Source organism: Perognathus longimembris, chromosome 6 (assembly GCF_023159225.1).
Source record: "Perognathus longimembris pacificus isolate PPM17 chromosome 6, ASM2315922v1, whole genome shotgun sequence".
NCBI lineage: Eukaryota > Metazoa > Chordata > Mammalia > Rodentia > Heteromyidae > Perognathus > Perognathus longimembris.
The window spans coordinates 5,691,146-5,715,797 of record NC_063166.1 but is presented as its reverse complement, the minus strand read 5'-3'; the positions used below and the strand labels follow the sequence as shown (position 1 = coordinate 5,715,797).

The following is a 24,652-nucleotide window of genomic DNA, read 5'->3' as shown; positions in this document are numbered from 1 at the left end:
TCTTTTATAGACTAAGAAGAAGTTGAAGAATGACTAATTGCAACCTCATTTTATTATTCCATGATTTATTGAAGCCATGCTGGAAGTTCATACAATAGGGGTTGATTGACTACCTACTATGTGGAAGGCCTTAGACTGAGTGACACCACGTTTGATCGTGGATATCTTTAGGGGTAACTCTAAGTGAACCCAGCCACCCAAATCACATAGGGTCAGAGTTCTACTTTCCTGAAGAATGATGCTGAATTTTCATTCACTATACCTTATTTGATTTTTCATTCTGAAGACCTCGCTTTCTCAACTACATATTTGAGAAAGATATCCAGAGTCATAAGGCAGAGCTTTGGGCCACATGAGATCCTTAACAAACACAGTAATTGTTTTTATATAAAACTTTATACTTCTCAAAGTCCTTTCACATGTCTTTCCTCATCTACTTTTTCCAAAAGGACACAACAGAAGTTCTTGTGGTACTTACTTTCTAGAGTACTTAACTACTTTATAGATGTTGAGCATGCCAGATACCTTATCGGAAATGGCCTCGGTTATGTAATAAAAATAAAAACTCAATCAATAAGATGACTCACATTTTACAACTGAGCCCCTGGGTGCCCACAAGTTTTAGTGACTTGCTCAGTACAGCAGAAGAGCTAGGAGTCTAGCTTAGATTTGTCTTCTCAGTCAATTTGTGTGGCCGCATTCACTTTACCATGCACTACCTTCTTGTTGGCTAGATGGGGAAACTGGAGATTTAGAAAGTTGGCTAACCTAGCTTCGCTAGTCGCTTGCGGATCTCGGAGCTGAGATCCTCTCCTGAGGAGCCCCATTTGTTTCCCATGTATACTGAGGGGCCTTTTGGCAAAAGGGTAATAACTGTAAGGCTGTATCACTACCTAAGTTATGGACTCTCAGTCCTTCGGGATCAGTGTAAGCTAGCTTGGAGTATCTCAGTGGTTTTCCACAGTTCTTTGTCCTATTCCCCTCCCCACACCCCTTAGTTTTAGGGAGAGGGCCCTGGACTACTAACAACATACTCATAGCAGAGGAGTAGACACACAGTGGGACCTACTTGCTCAAAATGTCGGATGGGGATGTTGAAGTTGAACTCCAAAGTTTGGTCCCGTGAACCCATCTCCTTAAGCTGTGTGTGGTTCTTGTCTTTCCTGTCTTTTGGAAATGCTGCTTGAGAGGCCTCCTCCCCATTAGGCCGTAGCTTTCCTGGGCCGTGAGGAATGAGTGTTTTCCATTTGAAGACCATTTGCCATTTTCTTTTTTCTGAGTAGGGAATTACATTCATAAGTGAGGCAGGAAGAGCGTCTACAGCAAAGACATCGCAAGGAGCAGTCGCTAAGAGTTCAAAAGCCTCCACTCTACACAGTGTCTGCCTTGAGAGTTGTAAAGCACAGACACTGGTTACCTTTTTAGAAGAACATATTTTTTTATTAGCATGCATTAATAGAGCAAGGGGAGAGATTCGCTGTGGCAATTCCACAACTGCGTGCAGTGGGCTGATAGAATTCACTACTTTTATTTTTTTTTTTTTGGCCAGTCCTGGGCCTTGGACTCAGGGCCCGAGCACTGTCCCTGGCTTCTTCCTGCTCAAGGCTAGCACTCCGCCACTTGAGCCACAGCGCCGCTTCTGGCCGTTTTCTGTATATGTGGTGCTGGGGAATCGAACCTAGGGCCTCGTGTATCCAAGGCAGGCACTCTTGCCACTAGGCTATATCCCCAGCCCTAGAATTCACTACTTTTAATGATCAAGTGTCCTTTAGGTTTCTGAAGGGAAAGCTTATGTGTATCATTTGCAGTACTGCACTTTGATTCAGATTGCAAACCAAGGTAAATGTTCCTTCTTTCTCCTCTCTGTATCTGCTGTTAGTGAACATCAGATCAATATCCAGATTCATTTTATTATTCCCACTCAAGGAAATTCATGTGCACTATTCAGACGGTCTTTGAATAAAATGGTTTCTAAATTGAACACATAAGCACGAAATAGTTGAAACTCGGCTATTTGAACTGTTTAGAAAAACCAGGGACTTTACAAGAGGAATCATCACAGGAAAAACCCACGTCTTATTTTAATATACTCATTTTTAGTTTTCAGAGATAAATTATTCAAGTACATCTGGTGGTTTTTATTTCCCAGTGTTGGTTATTTAGCACTGGGCCTTGAGCATGGCGGGCAAGCTCTTGCCTTTGAGCTGAGCCTGCAGCTCTTTGGGTTTTTTTGGGGGGTGTGTGTGTGGGGGGGTGTCTCACCACTACCATTACTTGGGCTGGTCTCAAACCTGAGTTCGTCATGTCTTTGCCTTCTTCATAGCTAGGGATTATAGGTATGAACCACCACACTCAGCACAGAAATAATACTTGAAAAATAAGCCTTGTGCTTTCAGAGAGTGACAGGAGGTGCAGTAAGTTTAAGCCTCTTCCTATTGTGTTCATTCCAGTTTAGATTTGTGTGAACTATTCAAATGTCTCTGCGTTACCAAGAGTTTTGGTTGTTGTTGTTTAAGGGTAGTCAGTACTTGCTGAACGCCTCATGTGCTTTCTTCATGTCATCTCACATGCTGTCATTTAGGCAGCTTTTAAAGATGAGGAAACTGAGGCTCTGTATGTCTGAGAATGAAACCAAGGTCACACTAAAAGTAGGGGAACTAACTCTGGCCCTGCTTCCAAGCATTCTGATTTCACGCATATTTGAATATGCCAAGCTCTCCTGGAAACGGCCTTGTGTATTAGAAGTTTAAAAATTAACATGAAATTTTAAAGTTAGTGTAAAATACATGTGTAAGGAAAAATTTGTTTATAATTTGTTTTGGTTGGCCTTCAAGTGAGAACAAAACAGTTTTAAATAGTGCATACTTTTCTGTGTTGGAAACATATAGCAAATCTACAGTTTGTTTTTCTTAGGTGGATTGAAGGTCTTTTAAATCTACTTAGCCTTGCATGTGGACCTCTAAGAAACTCCTTAGAGATCCATCGAAAGCCCCCCGCAGCTGGGTGGCAGTGGGTCACACCTGTCATTCTAGCTCCTCAGAGGAGGCTGAGACCTGGAGGACCAACAGCAAAGAGCAAAACAAAACAGAGAAGCAGCATGACTCAAGTGGTCGAGTGCCAGCTCTGAGTCAGAAAGAAAGCCAAGTAAGACCTGAGATCACACACACACACACACACACACACACACACACACACACACACACAGCCCAGTGAGTACCCCAACCGCTTTTCTGATAACTATTTTATTATTATTATTATTATTAAGGATGTAGTGACAGCAGGACACATTCCAAACATGTGACATTTTAAAAACATTTCAACCGGCTTAAAAATGTCTCCCTGTTCTTTTGTCTTGTGTGATTTTTTTTCCTGAGAGTAGAAATGCATCTATGCTGCACATGGAAACTGGATGGCTATCAAACTTTTCAAGTGTTTTTTTTTTTTTTTTTGTCTTTCACGGTAGTTAACTTTGAAATGAAATGTTGTCCTTTCCTTAAAGATTGTTCTCTGTTTTATTCATTTTTAAAAATCTACGAGTGGTTGCACAGGAGGGCTACCCTTTACCACGCCCGTTTATGTACCCAGTGCATTTTGATCTGAGTCAGCCCTTCTATCGTTCTCCCCTGTTCCTCCCCCTCCTTTATCAGTCCCGTCCAGTCCCAACACTGGGCGAGAAGAATGGAGTCCTTCCTCCTCTGTGTTCCCCTTACATGACGCTCCCTCCACGCTCGTCCCTCTACCCCGGTCCCTACCCCTGCCTCCCCGCACCCATCCCACTAACCTGCGGGAGCCGAGGCGCGCCAGGCTCATTCACGTCATGGCATCAGTCGTGGAGCCACGCAATGGAAACCACAAGCACATTCGAAAGATGGCTTCGGGACACGGGACAAAGGCACGGGCTACGCGTTTCTGACAATCCACAAGTTAAAAATTCCCGAGTAAAAGAAGGAAAAAAGCATATTCAGTGGAAGCGTTTTAGAGAATACCGAAAATAGATAGAAGTAATTTCCCCTTGTAAAAATAAGCCAAGCAGAGTGTTTTTCTAGGACTCTCAGACGTGCCAAATAGAAATATTGAGGTGACAAGATGCATTACATTCCTACACTGCTTGGTTAACTGGCAAAAAAATACATGGTTTCAGTACATAGCCTACAAAATTAAGGAAGGGGAGGGAAGGGGAGGGAAGGAGAGGGTTGGGGGAGAGATGGGAGAGAAGGCCGGAGCAAGATGCATTGTATTCACCAAATGCTTTGTTGGATGGCAACTTCCTCGTACAACCACTTAAAAATAATAAAAAAAAGATATTCTTCAAAAAGAAGTATTTATGTGTGATAAGACAGCCAGATCATCTTTGGGCACGATGATCCGTTTTTGTCTCAGTCATCGTGACTTGAAATCTTAGAGAGAGCTCTTTGCACGAAGACGTGAAAGAGTAAGACGACAAGACATAGTCATTTTGGATATATTTTTAGTTATTTTCCTGCTTTGTCCTTTCTGAGTTTTAGATGGGATGTCTCTAGGGCTGCAGCGGCTGCTGAACTACAGACATTTTTTTAAAAATCCTTTTTCTGTTATTTTTTTTTTTTTTCCCTCAGACCCCAGACAGGCCCAGTCTTCGCCGCCGTGGTCCTACGACCAGACTTACCCCTCTTACCTGAGCCAGATGACTTCTCCGTCCATCCACTCGACCACCCCCCTCTCCTCCACGCGGGGCACTGGGCTCCCCGCCATCACGGAGGTGCCCAGGCGGATTTCAGGTAAAGACCGAGCTGTAACTCAAAGCCCACCTCTGTGGGGTCGGGGGTCGGGGAAGGGGCCGGGGGGACCGAGAGACGGGCCACGTCCGCCTCATGTCCGCTCACATCGACCAGGAGAGGCGTGCGGGCGAGGGGAGGCCAGCGGGCACCTGGGCCTTCTCAAATATGGGTCTACCAAACAGGAATGTTTGGAGTGAAGAGCCTGAAAATCCACTAGAAACAGCACACTTTTCTTAAGATCATACTTAATGTCACCCACTCAGTATCCTGCTGAGTCGAGTCCCATTTTGGGGAGGTCAGGGGGGGGACCCTGTTTCATAATGAGGGCCTTCTCCTGAGGGTCTTATGCTAGGCCTTTCTCTGCGTGTGTCCCTTTCTTTTCCTGACGTCTACCTCTAAATCAAATTATAGGTTGATTGTACCACTCTCCATTCCTAAAGGTTTTTAAATCCCAGGAGTCCATACTAGCCAGTTCCAAGACAGAGAGAGAGAGAGAAGGAGAGAGAGAGAGAGAAGGAGAGAGAGAGAGAGACAGAGAGACAGAGAGACAGAGAGAGACAGAGAGAGAGACAGAGAGAGAGAATGTCTGTAAACTTGGAATTCTTAGTAGAAAGTAGCCATTTGAAGTGCCTGTAACCCACAGAGCACGGCAGGAGACACTGCGGGTCCTGAACCCCCATCTCCAGACAGTCACGCTCAGCGTGGCCACCTCAGTAGTCCCAAATCCACTACTTGAAAGACACTCTCAAACTTGTGGCTCATTGTTGAAGTATGCATGCTAAGTATATGCCCCTTCTGTTATCCTGGAAAATTCATCATGGAGACCCCAGAATGATATCCAGAATCTCATACCCACCAGCCAAGAAAGGTCCTCAACCTTGTCTATGAGCCCTGGGAATAAGGCCCACCCTCTGCTTCTCCTAACATACAAACTATAGGTTGGTCCCTCATAGAAAAAGAGGTGACCCACAGAGGTGCACTTGCCTCTTCTCAGTGATCGGGCTCCAGGCACCTGTTTGACTCCTGGCCAGGTTAATGCCTTTCTTTGTTTCTGTCTTTTTCTTTGTGTTTCTGTCTCTGTTTCTCTCCCTCTCATTTTCTGCCAAGTTCGAAGCTGCTACTCTCTCCGCTGAGTTTCCTCACTGATGAACCTCCGCCCGCAGGCTTTGCTTAGCTCAGACTCTTGCCTCTTTCACCCTGGGAGGAGGGAAGGCTTTGCTTCTCAAGCAAGTAAGCAGGAAGGGCTCCCTGATCCTAGTGCCTCCACCTTTCCTCAGCAGATGGACCGCCACGGGGGTGAGTAGGGAAAGGGAGAAGGGAGGGGGGAGAATGGCCAGGTTCTGTGGAGAACTGTGTTACCACTTCCCGTTGGTGCCGGACGGCCATTGCTATGCTTGCGTGTCACGTGGTGTTTCTTGGGGAACTGTAGGGGAAGATGGAATTTATATTTTTCATCTTCTCCGACCGGCCTCAGGCAAGCATCCATCAGAGACACAGCAGAGGCCGAGGCCCAGGCAGGAACAGGGTTTGCGGGGGGTGGAAGGGTTTCGGGTTGGTGGTTGTAAGGTAGTGCCCACTCCCTACCAGCGGTCTGGCTTACTTTAGAGAGGGCCAGAAATGACACTTGGACAGGACAGGTTTTTGCACACTTGCTTGAGTTCAGAGTCCCCTTGGGGGCTTCCATTTACACAATCCTCTGTGGCTGAAGCAGATTTTGCTACTCTCTGTTCTCCGTCACGACTGGGTATCTCTAGGTCCTAGAGGGAGAAAGCTCGGGGAGTGACTGTGACTTTGGGGACACATTCAGCCTGTCCTTGGGGAATTCACCAGGGAAGCCACTGCAAGTAACCCTGATAGGGCAGATCCTAAGTGAAGAGTCATCGCGGTTTATCACGTACGCGGGCGACACGCAGCCGCCAGGTTGTCTTGGCTCTGTTGAGGACTGTTGGGAGAATTCCTTAGAACAGTTCCGCCAAGCATCCCAGCACCTCCCCTTCCACCGAGGAGGAGGCGCGGGCAGACGCAGTGTACGTTTCCAGCCCTCTATTGATCTTTGGCCAAAGGTAGGAACGAGTCCCTGCTTTAAACCGGTTTCACACCGAGTTGAGTCCGGTTTCTTCCTCCTCGCCAGGCTCTGCTGGGAGTTGTTGGTGGTAAAGCATCATGTGGGGCCAAGGTGGGAGGTGCTGGATAAACACTGAAGAGCACAGAAAATCCCTCCTGTCAGCCCGTGGGGAAGCAGGAAGGAACGCCGTAGATGGACTGTCAGGGAGCTGGAGGAAGCCCGCTTGCCCCGGTCTTGCCCTGCTCCCCGGAGGGCCCTTGGGCCCTTGCTGTCCGGCGTGGGCACTGTTTGTGCTTGCTAGGGCCTATCCTGGCAACCAGCTCGGCGAGCAGCCAGTCTCAGGCTCCGTTTGGTCCAGGAGTCTGGTTTCACAGTTGGATTTCAGTAGCGCACTCCTGATTGGCTAGAGCTATCCATGCTCTAGAAGCTTCTACATATGACACAGTCGTGATCATGTAAAAACATCTTTTTTTTTTTTTTAGTGCTTCTATGACTAGATCCTTTAGGTTAAATCCATTGCTGTACCTCTAGTCTTCATCATGCCTTGTGTCAGATAATGCTGTTTGTCTGAATCATGGACAGCTAAACCAGTAAGCTCCCCCACCATCTCCAAGCAGGTTCTGTGTCACTTTTCTAGATCCTTCCTAGAACAGTTCATGTTTTGTGAGCTGAGGCCAATTCTCATCCCCCTGTCTAAAGAAATTTGAAAAATAGTCTCATGATTTCAGCTGAGAAAGAATGAAGTTCATACCCAAGTTTGAATCGTTGCTTGTACAAATAATCAGGCAAGCTTAATTGCCTAAAACTTAGCTTTTAAGTATACAGATAAGGAGATGTTTATTCTTTAGGATGATTGTGAGGACATAAGGTGTCCCACTTTGGGAGAGATGGGAGAGATTGATGGAAGAAGTGACATTGGTTAAGATGCATTGTATTCATAAACTGACATGGTGAATTGAAACCCATTTGTACAACCTCTGAAAGATAAGGGCATTAAGAGTTACTCAGCACAGACCTGACACACAATATGTGCCAAATAAATCATAGCTGATACTTCAAGGCTAATTTGTTTTAGAAATGTAAACTCACATATTTGTGGGCAAGATGTGACTTGAGAAAGTAGAATACAACAAATACAGATTTAAATGTCAAAATGCAATTACTTGCTTTACAAAATGGACCATGGAGCACTATAGAACATATTTGGAATGAAAATCACTTGGAGTATTTAAATATTTAGGTGAGTTAATACACTTATGGCATTCACAAATCACTTAACACAGTAGACAGCATTTGCCATTGTTATTATGATTTAGATCTAAAAGTGAACATTTATAGAACTGAAAGGACTAAATATTTAAAATTTTACTAATAAAACTGACGACTACTACAATTGGTAACCATTCACCAAAGACACTAAAGGATTAAAAAAATAGCTGCCCAGTTATACCATAAAACCAAAACTATTGAGTGACATTACCTTAACCAGGTATGATAGTGTTCTGCTCCAAAGGGGCCACAAGAACAGTCGGAATGGTCCTCTTAGGAGGTCAGTTTCTAAGGAAGTTCTGTGTCATCCTAAAAGACCAAGGAACCTATGAATCTCTCTGGAGACTTTCAGAGGATCTTGTTTTATAACTTCCTTTATCAGCGTCCTTTCCTCTGTGTAATTTTTCAAGTGTGTTTACAATTCTAGAACTTACTGAACCGTGATGATGACACTCAGTATGGTATTGTACAGTTCATGTGGACTTCGTCAAAGCCTTTCTGGAAGCAAGGTATAAACTAAGTAAGACAAAAGAAAATGATAAAGGTGTGTTATCTACCGTCCCTTAATTTTACTGCACAGATCTTCTAAGTGCATTGGTAACACAGAACGCCTCTGGAAATATTTCTTTTAACCTTAGTCTTAAATATTGCAACGAGCACGTCAGTGACAGCTGGAGCTTTGTAAGTGCATAGTGTACAATTGCCTGCCTTGTTAACGAGTTTGGATTACATTCAGTTAAATTATAATTTTTTTTTATCAGAAATCAGTTTTATCCTGTGCAGAAGTGCAGAAGCAGCTCTTCCCCCATCTTTACAATGATCAGTGAGCTCTTACTCATGTAGTTTTTATCAAATACTTTTTATACGTTATCTCCCTTCATCTTATGTGATTCCCTAAGAACATTCACTGTACAGAAGTAGCCAGTTATTTCTCAGTGATTCTGTTAAAGAGCAAGGTGCTTCAAAGCAAGGAATGGTGGTGTGCTGTACACAACCCAAACCATGACACGCCTTTATAATTGAAATAGTATCACTTCCCATGACATTGTGGATGTTTAAAGTACTCACAAGACTTCACACAGAGGTTACAGTTACTCTTCTGAAGGTCATTGAAAAGCACTATGTAGGTAATTGCTGATCTTCAAGATGTATTTTTAAAAAAATATGTTAAGTAGTTGTACAAAGGGGTTTCAATCCCACAAATCAGATCTATGCGTCTTGGTCAGTCTCACCCCCCACCTCATCATTCTCCCTCCCTCCCTCCCTCCCTCCCTCCCTCCCTCCCTCCCTCCCTCCCTCCCTCCCTCCCTCCCTCCCTCCCTCCCTTTCCAAAGTCCCATCCCTCCACATGCTAGTGGAAAGATGTGCAGTTATTTCTCAAGCATGATTCTGGACTTAGGAGGGCAGATAGGAGCTCTTTTTACTCTTTCTAATGGAGAAGACACACGCTTCCTCGTCTGCAGGCCCTCGCTTTAAGTCACTGAGGGGTGGATCGTGCTCAGGCGTTCGTGTGGTGGGATGGATTCATTGCACACGAGCCCTCCTGTGGTCTTGTTTTCTAGCTCTTTCTGCTGCTTCCTGGGGGGTCAGAGACTTCTGAGAGACTCACGGGGAGGCCCTTAGATGCTGGCTGTCTCAGGTGTGGGAGAGGCTTTGCATTTGTGGGGCCTGGGCACTGTCCCTTAAGCCTTTTGTGTTCACTGGTTAAATGAAGATAAGAGTCTCATGGCTAGTCCTTCCTGGGCTGGTTTTGAAGGAGACCCTCAGATAGCAGCACCCTGAGTAGCTTGGATGATAGGTGTGAGCCACCAAACAAACGCCTGGCAAGAGTCACACCACCAGGCAGGAAAGAATGAAGAACTATAATCCTTTTTGGAGTGGGTTTTTTTTTTTTTTTGCCACAGTTCAGGCAAGGAGCCTTAACTTTCTTCTGTCAAAATATTTAAATATCAAAAAATTCCATTCCATCAGCTCACTGCACAGAACTATTGAAGATGTCTCCATTTTTATGACTCTCAGCTGCTCAGCTCTCCTAAGGTCAGCAGAATAGGCACCGCTCTAATGCATAAAGTTACTAAAAATTATTTTATCATTACCACAAAATCTCAGAAGTGCCAGTGGAAAAACCCATTGGCTCGCTTGAGGTTTGTCAGAAGGATTGTTACGTGGAATTTCAGACTCAGTGGTGTGTGATATAGTTCATTAAAAAAAATACATTCCTTCTATAACCCAGCTTCTCTCAAGTCTCTTGAGTCAAGTTTGTGAAATCAGCAGCTTCGGTAATGTGCCAAATATATATGAGCATTTATTTTAGCAAAGCAGCTCTTAACACACAGGAGGGAGCAATGCCTTAAGAAGGGTTAAAAGGAAAACTCTAGCAATTAATACTAATAGGCCAGAAAGTTAAAGCAACTGTAATAAAAATGCTAGAGCATCTACGTTTTACTACAGACCCACTACTTTATTAAGAGCCACCTGTTCGCTAAACATACCTCTGCCCCAGAAGCCATGGGCAAGTAATTAAGTTTAATAGGAGCCACTCTTATTTTGAAGAAGTTCTCTGTTTAAAGCCACAGAGAGGGAAGTTATTAAATTTAATGGACCCTAAACAAAGGCAAGCACTATATTTACAATGGAATATCCCCCATGATATCAACTGAGATTGATTGGATTGTTGTCTCACTCTATAAGTACAAGTTCATCTTGCTTTCTCTAACCTTCTGCCCACAGAAGATGGCGTTTGGATCTTTCTTGGACCTACCTCAGGTTATTCTACCTCTTGATTTCCTGGTGCTAAGGATCAACAGTGTATTTTCCATTCCTACCAGATCAGTTGAGGTAGTGGGCCAGGTTCACGAAGCTAAGTAAGTGTTTGGTTGTATGACTAATTACAGTTGCTTGTAGCCGTACAGAGTTAGCAAAGCTCAGAGTGGAATCTGGGGACATGCTTCGACTCTGCTTTTACACATGGTTCTTGTGAGTCGCTTTGGGGTGGGCACTTCTGACACGTGTACAGCCCTCATGCACGTAGAGAAAAACTTTGGTAATGGAAGGAGCCGTGTGCACGCATCAATGAGACATGCGCTTCTACATTTTATTGAAATATTTGCTGTCATCTCCTTCCTTGCACGGATGACGGCTGGAGTGTTTATTGATTTCCTTATGGTATATTGGCTCCTGATACATTGACATCAGAGACGAGAGTAGAGGAATTTGAGGAAACCCAAGTTTTAGAACTTCAGAGTCATACATAAATTACAGAGTAAAAAAAAAACCCTCAATTTTACCCATTCAAAGGGCAAACTTTCAGAGATTTTTGAGGTTCTGCAAGAAGGAATATAACCTCTGTTCATTTGTTTTAGGACTTCAAGTAAAAGAAGTCTGCCTAATCAAGTAAATGCTATGCGTTACTAGCCTTAAAAGAGGAGAAAAATACTGTTATATATACACAGGTTTTTAGGGTCATACTTGAACTTTTGGAGCAGTTTAGGTTTATAGAAAAATTGAGTAGAGAGTACCGGGTTCTCATCTCCCCCTTAGCACCCCTACTTTCTGCTATCATGTACCTTGTGCATTTGTTACAAATAATGAACACTATTATCTACTGCTGAACAACTAAACTGCTGTAGTTAATCTCAGGGTTCACTTTCTGTGTTGTGTGTGCAGTTCTGTGGGTTTTGCTAAATGTGCAATATCATGTATCCACCATGAGAGCATCATGCAGAGCCTCTGTGCTAAAACCCACTGCATACTGGCTGTTCATCTGTCCCCCCTTTTTGCCATTTTGCCACCCCCCTTTAAAACCATATCTATGCTTTTGCCTTTCCAGACTCTCATATATTCAGAATCATACAACATACAGCTTTTCCAGACTGGTGTCTTTCAGCTCACAATATGTATGTGATTTTCCTCTTTGTCCTTTCATGGCTTAGCAGAACATTTTTCTACGACTAAATAGCTTCTGTTGTAAAGAATGCTATGATACTTCTTTTTTTTTTTAATTTGGAGGGTGCTCTTCTTTGCCCCTAGAAATATCACCCCCTGCGTATTTTCATTTGTCAATGACTTTGTCAGTGATACTTCTTGCTAGAAAACATTCTATGCCTTTCTTCCTTAGGAAGAAACTGTGGGCCAAACAGTTTTCCCTATCGTTAGTCTGTCTTTCCTTCCTTCCTTCCTTCTTTCCTTCCTTCCTTCCTTCCTTCCTTCCTTCCTTCCTTCCTTCCCTCCTTCCTCCTTCTCACCCTCCCCTCCTCCCTCCCTCTCTCCCTTTCTCTCCCCCCCCCCTTTTTTTTTTTTTTGGTTTGTCAAGGGTCTTGAACTCAGGGCCTGGGCTCTGTCCCTGAGCTCTTTTGCTCAAGGCTAGTGCCCTACCACTTTGAGCCAGGGCACCACTTCTGGTTTTCTGGTAGTTAATTGGAGATAAGAGTTTCTGCACTTTCCTGTCTGGGCTGGCTTCGAACTGCCATCCTCAGATCTCAGCCTCCTGAGTCGCTAGGATTGCAGACGTGAGCTGCCAGCGCTCACCTTTTAGTCTATTTCTTTTTACTTTTTTTTTTTTTTTTTTTTTGGCCAGTCCTGGGCCTTGGACTCCGGGCCTGAGCACTGTCCCTGGCTTCTTCCCGCTCAAGGCTAGCACTCCGCCACTTGAGCCACAGCGCCGCTTCTGGCCGTTTTCTGTATATGTGGTGCTGGGGAATCGAACCTAGGGCCTCGTGTATCCGAGGCAGGCACTCTTGCCACTAGGCTATATCCCCAGCCCCACTTAGTCTATTTCTTAATGAAAGTATTTTTCTTAATTTTGCTGACAGACAAACCGCTAAGCATTCACCTTTAGTTGTTTGTCTGTATCAACCAGAATACACAACAGACCTCGTTAAAAAAAATAACAGTTCATTTCTGTGCTTGCTTCGCTACGTCCCCAAGTACTTGACTCCTCAAGGTGAAGGTGCCCCCCTGTACCTGCCTGGTGTTCCTGAGGTGCACCTGCTATTCCCACTTCTCTCTGGCCCACTTCTTTGCCCTGGTGACCAGAGGCCATCTTGCTTCCTCAAGGTCACCACCTGGCGCCTTAGAGAATCGTTCTTTTCTATCTGCTCCTACATATCACTCCGTCCTTTGGACATGCTGTCACATGCATCCATCTCCCTTTAGTGTGATAATTTGATTATATGCTGTTCTCTTTTTACCAAATGTCGGTTTTTTTTTTTTTCAAAAACAGTGACTCATATTCATGAGTCATTGTAGCCTACATTCGACCTGGGGTTGGTAGGTGCTTCGTAATATATAATGAAATAAGTAAATATTAGTGGGAAAGAAGACAGGAAAGGAAAAACTGGGCATGTAGAAAAAAAGGGAAGAGCCAAGATAATAGATTTTGTTCACCTGGAACAACAAAGAAAGGGAAAAAGAAGCGAAACTTTCATTGCTGATAAGGACAGGAAATAGCCCAGTAAGAGTATACATAAACAGTATATATTTTTATCTTCAAGTCTCTTTGCAATGTGTTTCATATTTAGAACACATATCAAGACCGCATCTGTTTCCAGAACTTGTTGCTAACAGTTAGTAATAATGCCAAAAAATACTTTAGGTCCAGCTTGAAACCAAATAGAATTTCTGATTTCTAATTTAGAGCCTGACAGTGATTACAGCCATCATGCAATACAGTGTCAAAGGCGTTTCTGAGAAAATGATGTTAGCTAAGTCGTAAGCTGGATGTAATGCTGTTCTTCTAAAAGAAAGCAAAAAGTTCTGTTTTCAACAACTCCCTTGCCCACAGCTTCTCGCGGAGTCTTTAGGCTGGTCTTCCCCTGTGCTTCTCCTTCCCTTCCTGGGAGATGTAGCCTCATAGTATCTTATTGTCCCAGTCATCTGTCTCGGGTACACTATAGCTGGTCAGTGTCCCATGTCTGCCTTCCATCCAGAGCAGCGCTCTGTGCTCAGCCTCTGCCAGCACAGGCGGTTGCCCCAGGACCACGCCGTATTCCAATATTGGCCACTTCTGCTACTTTGCCTTTCTCCCACTTACTTTTTACTTTGGTGCTGGTCCTGGGGCTTGAACTCAGGGCCTGAGCACTATCCCTGAATTGTTTTGCTCAAGGCTAGTGCTCTACTACTTGAGCCACTGCGCCATTTCTGGCATTTTTGATGGCTAATTGAAGATGAGAATATCAGGGACTTTCCTGCCCAGGCTGGCTTTGAACTTCGAGCCTTAGATCTCAACCTCTTGAGTAGTTAGGATCACAGGCACGAACTACTGGTGCCGGGCTCTCTTCTGCTTACTTTCATGGCTTATGGAACCAAGTATGACACTGGTAGTTAGTTACTCTTGTTAAGTTCTACCTCATTAAATCCAGGTAATAATATCTGCCTAAGAACTTTCTGTGTTTTAATAATGTCATAAGATTTATTACTGGCCTCTTGTATTCCTTCCTACATGATATGTCTCTTTTTAGTTCACTGTAACCATTTCAGGCCAACGAAGCAAATACTTAGCATGTATCGCAATGTGTTGAGAGTAAGTGAATGAAAGAGATAGAGAAGGCATGGTCTCTACTTTTGAGAAGTCTCATCTGGGAGACACCAGAAAACCAATGTGACAACAGTCACATCACGATTTATGCCAGTACATGTAGAGGACACTGTAAACTAAAGATGCCCAGGATCTATGTGGCACGAGTCTACTCTGTTAGTTCACATCTATAACCAACTTGGAATTACCCGCTTTAGGGAATTTTCTGCTTTGATTGCTTCAGCAATTATGTTGTAAAACAAAATTACCTAGGTTGTGTGTGGCTTCGTGATGTTGGGTAAGATATGACCAAAATATGTATTTTTGTCTTCTCTCAACTAGATTGAAAAACTCCCTTGTGCTAATAAGGGCCTACCTAGCCTTCTAATCCTCTGTTCTCTCCAGAACTACAGCTAGAGCGAAAGCTCCTCTGTGCCAAAGGCCTGACTTCCTAATTCCCTTCTGTGTCTCTGCCCTTCCAACTTCAGTGCTCTGAACGTGTGTAGAAGCTCCTGGGATATCTTGCCTTCCGCAGCAGCAGAAGCTGCCCAGCAGTTGGTGTTCCCTGTGCTGAGCTCTTAGCTAATGCTATGGCTCTAATGATTGGCTGATGGAGATGGAGAGGGGCGGTCCTCTGGGAGACTGACAACAAGTGCCATGTACCTTTACTTCTATTCTGTACAAATATGATCCCAGCATATGATGATTATGGAATTTACCAACATCTCTGACTGTCTGAAGCAACACAGCTAACTCTATGCTTTAACACCTATGCTCATATGCTTGTATCCATCTATTTACTGAATTTAGAATAGCATCCACATCAAGTAAGTAGTCTTCTTAATTTTTGCCAGTCCTGGTGCTAGAACTCGGGGCCTAAGCACTGTCCCTGGCTTCCTTTTGCTCAAGGCTAGCAGTCTACGACTTGAGCCACAGCGCCACTTCTGGCTTTATTCTGTTTATGTGGTATGGAGGAAGTGAACCCAGGGCTTCATGCATGCAAGGCAAGCACTCTACTACTAAGCCACATTCCCAGCCCCAACCAGTAAGTATTCTTGATAGGCATTTTCTTTGTCATATTAGCACAAATCAGCCAAGGTAATACACACTTTTCAGGAAGAATGGCATCCACAAAATCACTAGGTCTTAGTATTAAATTGTTAAATCATTGAGCATTGATTTCTTAGGAAGTATTAATCAATCACTATTGGTAAAAAAAAAAAAAAGGAAAGAGAAACTGCATGGTTACTGTAAGTGAGCCCTTAGGTTTGCTAATATGTAGAACAAGTTATAAGAACAACTTTGGAAAAGAGGTAACTAAACTAATGAAATGTCTCTTCTTTTAAAATCTTATCAAATGCAAAGAGCCACACTCTTAATTCAAATTTTTCAAAGTCATTTGTGAATAATGCTTTATTTTGGACAGTTCAAAGTGTTTTTCAGACTTCGGTTTGGTTTTCTTGAAAACCATACAGGAAGACCTATCTTATTAAGCTGGGTCTGAATTTGAGTGACATGGCTTGAGGCAAATCTAGGACTTTGTTTAACTGACTATTCTGTCTAAATTAAGAAATTAATGATTTTCAAATCCATGAAAACCATGTAAATAAAAACATACTGTTCAGGCAACATTGTTGCTAAATATAGCAAAGAGTTTTCTAAGCAGGAAGATGTCCCATCTTTTCCATAAAGACTGTGGCTTTAAGTGACCACAGTAGAAACCCACAGCGAACCATGGGTGCCTGGGATAAGCCCAGTGTTTTGGTCTCCGTTCAGTTTGAGGGGACGCTGGAGGTAATTCTCAGGGCCCTGTGCACACAACTCCCCAAGTGTTCTGCCAGTGAATAGCATTCCCAGGTTCTCTACTCCTCCTCTAACCAAAACGTTCCCTGTTTCAGCTCCCTGTGGTAATTAGCAGTAATGCTGTAGTTAATGGAATAATAACAACAAATAGAATGATGGTTATAAACACACTCCACCCTATGCCGAGGAGTGCAGTGATTCATGATAAATCAATAATGAATCCACTGATGTGGTCACAGTAAACCCATACACAATTAGGAAGAACCTTTGCTAAACAAAAACTACAAAGCAAACCGAAACAGGCTTAGGAGAGAGGAAAAGTTGGATAATCATTGCTTTTGCTATTCAACATTTACCAAAACAAACCCGTCAGCTCCCAAACTACACCTTCTCTGCAAGTCTAAAAGGCACGTGGGGAACGGATCTTCCCAGAAGGAAAGAGTTAGGCTCTGTAGTCTCGGCAGTTAACACAGAAAGTTAAAGTGGTTCTGTGACCTTAGAAGTTGGCAGGTGTCACAGGAAACCCCCGAGGGATTAACAAAACCTCAGGTCATCTCTTTGGCCTAGCAAAAATGGTCGAAGCATTTGAACCTGGGCATGCCTCTCAAAGGAGCATCGAACGCAGCGCTGATGAAATGGCAATTGTTCAATAAAATGGTGTTGGTTTGGTTTATCGGGCAAACATTTCCTCCATGGCCTGGGAATATGGCATCGTAATCTGACACTTCAAGCATCTTCGGCAGTGTATTGGGCACAGTAGTTGGCTGAGAATCGAGGAAAATTTCTTTCAATTTTGGTTGCGCCTCTGGGTTCTTCAGGTGACTGACCTTCTGTGGGTCTTAGTGTCCTCGTGTGTGAACTGAATCGATGAGGTTAGATGTTGTCCAAGGTACATACAAAGGCTTTGCTTGTCCGTGCGTCATTCTAAATGAAAGCCAGAGACTGTAGGTTTTTCTGTAGAACAGATGACATAAAAAAAACAACAAAACTATAACTACTGTTAGTAATGACAGTGAAAGGTTAGGATAGTGTTTCATGGAAGAACGAGCCATAATAGAAACAACTGTAAAAGATGTCAGGAAGAGCTTTGTTGGGGTACTGAAGTAGATTCTGATGGAAAGGTTAATGAAAGCCCCAGAGGTGTGCATTCAGACCTCCACACCTGATAGCAGCGGTACCTCAGAGGTGAGGCACCTCGCGCATGTGCAGTGCCAGAGCCGACGGACAGATTGGGGCAGCCTAGACTTAATTTCTCATTAAGCAACTTTATGATAGTGATTTGGGAGTGTCTAGGGCTGCCTAACGTAGGTAGAATTCAACTTTTAGAGCAGGAAACCCCCCCAGGAGATGACGCCATCACATCTCTCCTTTGGCTGATGAGGGATGCGCGGGTGAGGGAGGGAAGAGGGCCGAGACTCTGCCCCCTCATCACCCTGCTTTGTGGGGGCAGTGCTGGGAGCAGAGCCGATACCTCTGGTTCCTGACCCAGTGCCCTCGAGCGCTTTCCTCCTGCTACGTCCTCGTCGGCCACATCATTCTTCTTTTCCTTTCTGAGGAAGCAGGAATCCAGCCTGGGTTCAGCTCCTTGTTTTCTTTGTCCTTTCCCTCGAGCGATCAAACGGGCTTTGCTCCTTGCCTGCCGCAGTGCCACCCACTTTGGACCCGTGAAATCTGCTTCGGTCCACATCCGCAGTGGGCTCAGTGGACGTTGTTCTCAGGCCGAGAAAAATAGGACTTGGGTTTTGTCCTTGGCAGGCAGAGAGCTTCCGCTGCAGAAGGAGCTGCTACCGGAGCTGCCGTGAACTCGTTCTGCCCCTCCCGGAGCCTCGCCGGCCAGGCCCTCCTTTTTTTTTTTTTTTTGCCATCAAAACAAGTAGCTCCTCTCAGACACCTTAATACATAATTGGGTGTGTCTGTTTACACTTGGGAGACAGAGGGCTTCATGTCCCCAAGAAATACAAGGAGTCTGGGAGCAGCCACAAACAGATGTTGAAAATGTCCGTTTGTGGCAAGTTTATTGCTATAGCACCGGGAGTTAATACTGAGATGAAATCCCTCTGGGGGTGACGGGCGGGAGGGGAGGGGGTGCAGATCAACTGAGGAATGTTAGCAGGCAAAGGAGAAAGTGGAAGGGGCCCTCCTTTTATTTTCTTCTTTTTCTCCCTTTGCTCTAGTGTTGGTTGATCTCTTACAAGCAAGTCTTCACTGTTTGGTTTTGGCTTTTTGAAGGCATTTGCCAAATGCCTAACAATCTACATATCCAGGGTTTGATTCTACCCCCTCCCTCTCTCTTTCTCAGAAACTGCACTCTGCGAACAAGGCTCTGAGTAACTAAGATGTGTTTGTTTTTGCTTAAATCATTCAGGAGAGAAATCATCTCTTGTCCATTGTTAAAAGAGAATGTTTCAATCAAAGAGAAATTCTACATATTCTACAATATACAAACAGCTCTTTGAAACTGATGCCAAATCAAACTCTAAAAGAGACGTTTTTCTTGCAGAAGTTTCGAGTTAATTCCGTGTGCAGGGCTTGAGTGGAAAAACTCCGAGGCTGTCAGAAGAAGGAGTTAGTGTAACACCACATTGGGATTCAGGAGTTCCCTGAGGAGCATTGTCTTCAGGAGAGAAAGGAGGCAGTTGGCCCGTTGTCCATGGCTTTAGGCTAGTTCCTAGCAACAGAGAGAAAGAAACACTTTCCAAATAAGTCGCTTTTTCAGTTCAGTAGTAGGTAGGTTTGGTTTCTTCTGTCATTGGAGTTATACATCCATCATGAGAAGGCACACCAACCAACATTTTAAAAATTAGTTAAAGCCTTCCTTCCTTCCTTCCTTCCTTTCTTCCTTCCTTCCTTCCTTCCTTCCTTCCTTCCTCTGTCCCTCCCTCCCTCCCTTCCCTTCCTCCCTCCTTCCCTCTCTCCCTCCAGCACAGGGTCTTGCTATGTAGCATAGCCTGTCTTGAACTTGAAATTCTCCTGCCTTAGCCTCCAGGGTGCTGGGCTTACAGTTACCTATCACTGCACCTGGCTGAATACTTCCCTGCTTTTAAAGAAATAAGGTGCTTTATCCTGACAGAAGGTCAATTTATCTAAAAGTTGGAGATGCTGATGAGTTCGATCTACTGGGAAACAAGAGGCCACAAATAGGAAACCCAACGGTTTCACTGTAGCTCCACTGCTGTCTGTCGTGGAGACAGACGGGCATTCTTTCCTAGACAAAGCTATATTGTCAGCTGTTACCTATTGTGCCTTCCTCACATATGTTTTGTGAAGATCAAGCCAGATGTTTGCAAAACCAGGAAAACTTAAAGCAGTGAACAAAATGTGAGATGCTATCTTTTAATTTAATTATTGTTTGTGAGAGTCAGCATTGATGGGAGAGGCCTGATTGTTTACTGGGACTGAAGTCAGAGGGAGCTGGTATATGTAGGATCGGGGGCAGACAAGGCACAGGTCGCAGCAAGGGATGTACTGTGAAACTGGCGGTGTAGGTCTGGGCCTAGCTTGAGTGAGCCCTTTGGGCTCAGGCACTACAGTTCGCAGGGTTAGCAGGCCTGGGATGGCAATTTAGATGTATAGGAAGAAGTCAGAAGACACGCAGAAACTGTGGTTTGAAACAAGGATTTTGGACCGGTCTGGTATCACCATCATTTTACTTTGCTTGTGCACATTTAAAGGTTTTAGGTGTATTCCTCCAAGAGGGGCCAAGACATGCCTGAAGTAAGTCAGACAGACTTCCCATTGCGAAGGGATTCCGGGGCGAGTAGAGCACGTGCCTATAATCCTCAGCTCCCCGGGAGGAGGCGGGAGGAGCACCATAGTCCAAGGCCAGCCTGGGCAAAGGCACGAGACTCGATCTGAAAAACAGCATAAACGTGCACTGGCTAGGAGGGCGGCTAGCGTGTGGTTAGAGTGCCTGACTAGCCAACGTGAGGCCCTGGGAAGTTCAAGCTCTGATACTGTAAAAGTAAATAAACAAAAGCAAATACCTAGATGTAGCGGTGATAAGGTGATCTTTGCTCTTCCACGTCCCCGGAAAGGCACGGGTGAAGAATGAGATAAATGCAGAGGAGGAGAGGTTGCTAGCGGCAAAGCAGGAATCTACGAAGGCCCACGCAGGACGGAAACCGTGAGCTAGCTTTTTAAAGGCTGCCTAGAATTTCAAGAGGAGAGGGGGATTTCATGGCTGAGTGACTAATGCAGACCAAGGCATTGAAGGTGAGAGAAATGTAAGCAGTACAGAAAATGCAAAAGGGCTATTGTGCCAGGACTGTGGAAGTCCTAAAGAAAGTAGGAGAGAAATATGGGAAGGGCAGTTGGGACAAGGTCGTTTCTCCTGCAAATAAGGGATCTAGAAATAGACCTGAATTAAATTACACACTTGAGGAGACGGTACAGCATGAAGACACAGACTAGGCAAGCAGTCATGACCATGGAAACCTTGAGGCACTAGAGTGTCGAGAAAGAAAGGATTCAGGAGTCCAGGTGCATCCATAAGGTAAGAGCAGAAACGAAAGCAGACCTGACGTACAGTGCAGTCAGTCCTCTGTCAAAGCTAGGAAGCCCCTTATACACGTCCTCCTGGGACAGGAAGCCCAGGCCTGCGCTGCACAGCAGCTAAGAGGAAGGGAGAGGACAGAGGTGAGTGAGGTCCTGATGGGGTGTGGTTTGAGGCTAATGCCTGGGGTCGGTTCTAGACCAAGGAAGGTCTTCATGAGGCTTGGGCCAGGGGCATCTCCCGGAACTGAGTTATAGAGTCCGAGCCAGGGGTCACCCCGTTCAGGTTGCGGGCCTAGAGGTACCGGGCAGTTTGAGACAGGATGGCCCCCGCCCTGTTGGACCATTCCAAGATGCCTTTTGAGGCCTGCCTCGGAGAATTATCTATCATGCCCGAAACGTTTCAGATGCTGTGTGATTCTGTCCTGGAGTCCACTGCCGCCTGGAGTCGAGGTCTCCTTTCCTGTTGGAGGGTTTGTGTGGGGCTAGGGTGGGCTTGGCTACAGAAGGGCCGCGTTAGGGAGCAGAGAATTCAGGCTGTATGGAAAGACAGCGGTGTGCGTTCAGAGCTGGGGGGAACCAGCCTCGGTGGTGATGGCTGCCCTAGTCTCCTTTTCTTTCCTAGGGCGACAGCATGCTTTGATCCAGCCAGGGTTCTTCCACGAGAGTTCGGTTGGACTTGGGAGTTGGGTGTGTGTGTTGTTAGGCAGTTGGGACTTGGAGTTCAGTTCGTGCAGTTCCTAGCTGGACTTGACGTGTTATTCACAGTGCTGGCAAGAGGGAAGGAAGAATGGCCTTTGGAGAGGGAGGTGCTCCTCGCGTAGAGTCCCGCGGTCTGAGGAGCGCAAAACGAGACTTGCTTCACATCTGGTCAGTGAGAACATCAGTGGCAAAAGCGACATTTGAACTCCAGGGCTGGATCGAGGGCGGGAGATGAGTGGCAGGCGTCAGCCGCCCCTTCCCGGTCTCCATCTCCGTTCTTACAGCTGTCACTGAGTCGGTCAGAGCCCTTCTTTCTCACCACAGCCCTCCATCGGCCACAACCAGTCTGTTAGAATTCACGTGACCCCTGGATCCCTGCACCATAGGGAAGCCTGTGGGCCCCATCTCAGGCCCCTGTTCATCAGTCTACTACCTGAGGGAATCCCTTAACTTCGTTTGTCATTCATAACAGAGGCCGGGTGATACTGTCGTTCTTCTGGGAGTGGTCAACAGCACAGCGTGAGATGGATGGGCTTTGGGGTTGGAGGAGCAAAGCCCCCTCTGCCTAGCTCAGCCCTGGCAATGGTGAATTGGCTTGCCTGGTTGGGCCCCTCTTTCCTGCCAGTCTCTGCTAATACCATGGGATGACGTGAGCACTAACTCACCTACAGGATTGGGAAAAGCAAAGCCCGGTGTGTTGGGCAACTGTTAGGTTTGGTTCCCGCCTACCATCAGGCAAGTTGGAGTCTGAGCGTTCTTGACCAATAGATTTAGCCTTGCCACCAAGCTTGAAAGAAAACGCTGCTCAGATTTTTCCACTGAAGCACCCACCTCAAAGAGACAAGGAAAACACCGCGCTCCTTCTCCACACCTGCCTTGCCTGTGAGCTGGCATGACACAGTTCTCCTAAGGAGAAGGGTTGTGAAGTCTCCTCTGCTTTCTACGTACTCATGGGAAGCTTATAACCTGCTTTCATTTTAATATAAAAATAATGTTCTGACTTATGCATATCAGTTAAGTGGTTCCCCCTAAGAACCCTCTCCATTTGTCCCCTTCTTGTATTTCATGCTTTCCTATCCGTTAGATTGGGGTGTCTAGTACATAGCATCTCAACCAGCTCATAAATTTCTGCTTTTAGTAGAGTGTAAGTTACCACTAGCACAGGCCGCAGGAAAATACCAGCCTTGCCCCTCTCTAAATTCAAGCATTTTTGAAAGATTTACTTAGGACCAATTTATCATTTAGTTACAATTTTAAAAATAATCTTAATTGACCACATATGTTATCAAATAAGGGCTGGTCTCGCAGGCCCGCGCCCTCCCCCGCCCCTCCTCCCCGGTCTGCCCGCCCACTTCTGTGTATATGCGCACTCCATTCTGCCAGGATGTCAGAAAATTAATTACGCTGCCCTAGGCTGATACCATCACAGGAAAGCCTCCCCCTTCGGAGATAAGAGTGCTGATAGAGAAGCTGTTATTTTTAAAACCCTCTCTTGCCTCATTTTCCTAGTTCCTCTCGTCTTAATTGTGGCTCCATGTTTTGGTAGCCATAAGTCATTAGTGGTTTTTAATTTTTCTGAAACTGAAATAGGGTCTGAAAGACTGGATTTGCTCCCCTCCCCTCCTTCTTTTTTTTTTTTTTGTCCCCCCTTTTTCCTGGCTAATCGGAGGAACGCAACCACATCTGAAGCCACTTGGTTCATTATGAATTTCATGGAAACTGATTCTCTGAAAGTGTTTCCATATGTGTGTTCCCAATATATCCCATCGTCTGTAAATGGGAGCACAGACGTGTGTGCATGGGCTGGAAATGGCTTCAGGATGTGACCGAGCAGTCACGTGGCCGCGCGGCACTGTGGGTGGCCTCTTCTGAGAGACACGGTGTCCTGGGTGCTGGCCTCCTTCCTGCAGCGGATCTGGTTTCAAAGACCATCCACCCCTCCTAGCATTTAAAGAGTCCTAATCAAGGCCTAGCGAGATCGCTCTGCCTCTTCCTCTCCGCGTCGCCCCCCCACCCCCCCAGCTCCTTTGGCTCCTTTCTTCCTCTGTAACTCTCCATCCTGGCTTGTGAGTGCATGTGTGTGCACACGCGTGCACGCACACACACACACACACACACCTACTGACTGCTCTCTTTCCTTCCACCGAAAGGAAATCTATTATGCTAGCCCCACGCGTAGTAGCATTTGGGTGGGTTTAAGGGACGGCTGAAGGATCGTTTTTTTCCTTCCCCCTCCTGCTCTTCTTTCCTTCATTGCAACGCACGTCCTTAACGTTTCAGGATCAGCTGCTCAGGCAGGACTTGTGGACATGTCAGTGGAAAAGTACAATTCTTTACAACATGAAAAAAATATTTATCCTGGAGAGTTGAGGCAGCCCCACCCCCCTCCATCTCTCTCTCTCTTTAAAAAACCATGGATTTTGCTAATCATTTTGGTATCTTTACAAAGAAAAAAAATAACTTCAAATTTTCATTTTTCTGTTTTCTTCCTTGCTCTGTTACATTTCTCCTCTATGCGGTATACTTTCTTATTATCTAACAGAATTAAGAATAAATCTAGCTTAGTGGTAAATACTTGCTCATTTTTTTTAACAGGAAGGATATATCCTGGGAAGCCTAGAACACTGATAGAAAATCCATTAAAGTGTCACTGTGAGAATATAATACTTTGTAGGGAATATATTCTGATTTTTGGATAATGTTTCTGTGGCATTTCTACTTGGTTCTTGTCGCCAGTGAGAAACTTCATCTGCTAAGTGATTTTCTGAATTACTGTCCTTTCTCAGCGGTATATTATATATTAAGTAGGAGGACAGGGGGGAGAGGTTCTTCTAATGTGAAAACACCTTTTAAAAGCCTGTAAAGTACAATAAATGGATTGGTGACCTTTATATACATAGAGATCTGAGTGTGCCGGGTGGAAAGGTGCCGATGAGAATTTGCACACACGTGGGAGGCCCTGGGCCCAGTGGCTCTTTAGGTGGTACAGCGCGGAGAGAGGTTGGGGAAGTCCTGGGCAGAACTAGAGCTCAAGCCCGAACTAGTCCCCCC

At 45.1% G+C, this 24,652-nt stretch overlaps 1 protein-coding gene across 1 annotated transcript in view; it reads left to right on the top strand.

Annotated features, from left to right (window-relative positions):
- Runx2 (RUNX family transcription factor 2) overlaps nt 1-24,652 on the top strand; it is a 172,694-nt gene that overhangs the window by 139,447 nt on the left and 8,595 nt on the right. Inside the window, 1 exon segment of the mRNA XM_048347677.1 lies at nt 4,596-4,757. Within this exon segment, the coding sequence (XP_048203634.1) occupies nt 4,596-4,757 (162 nt within the window).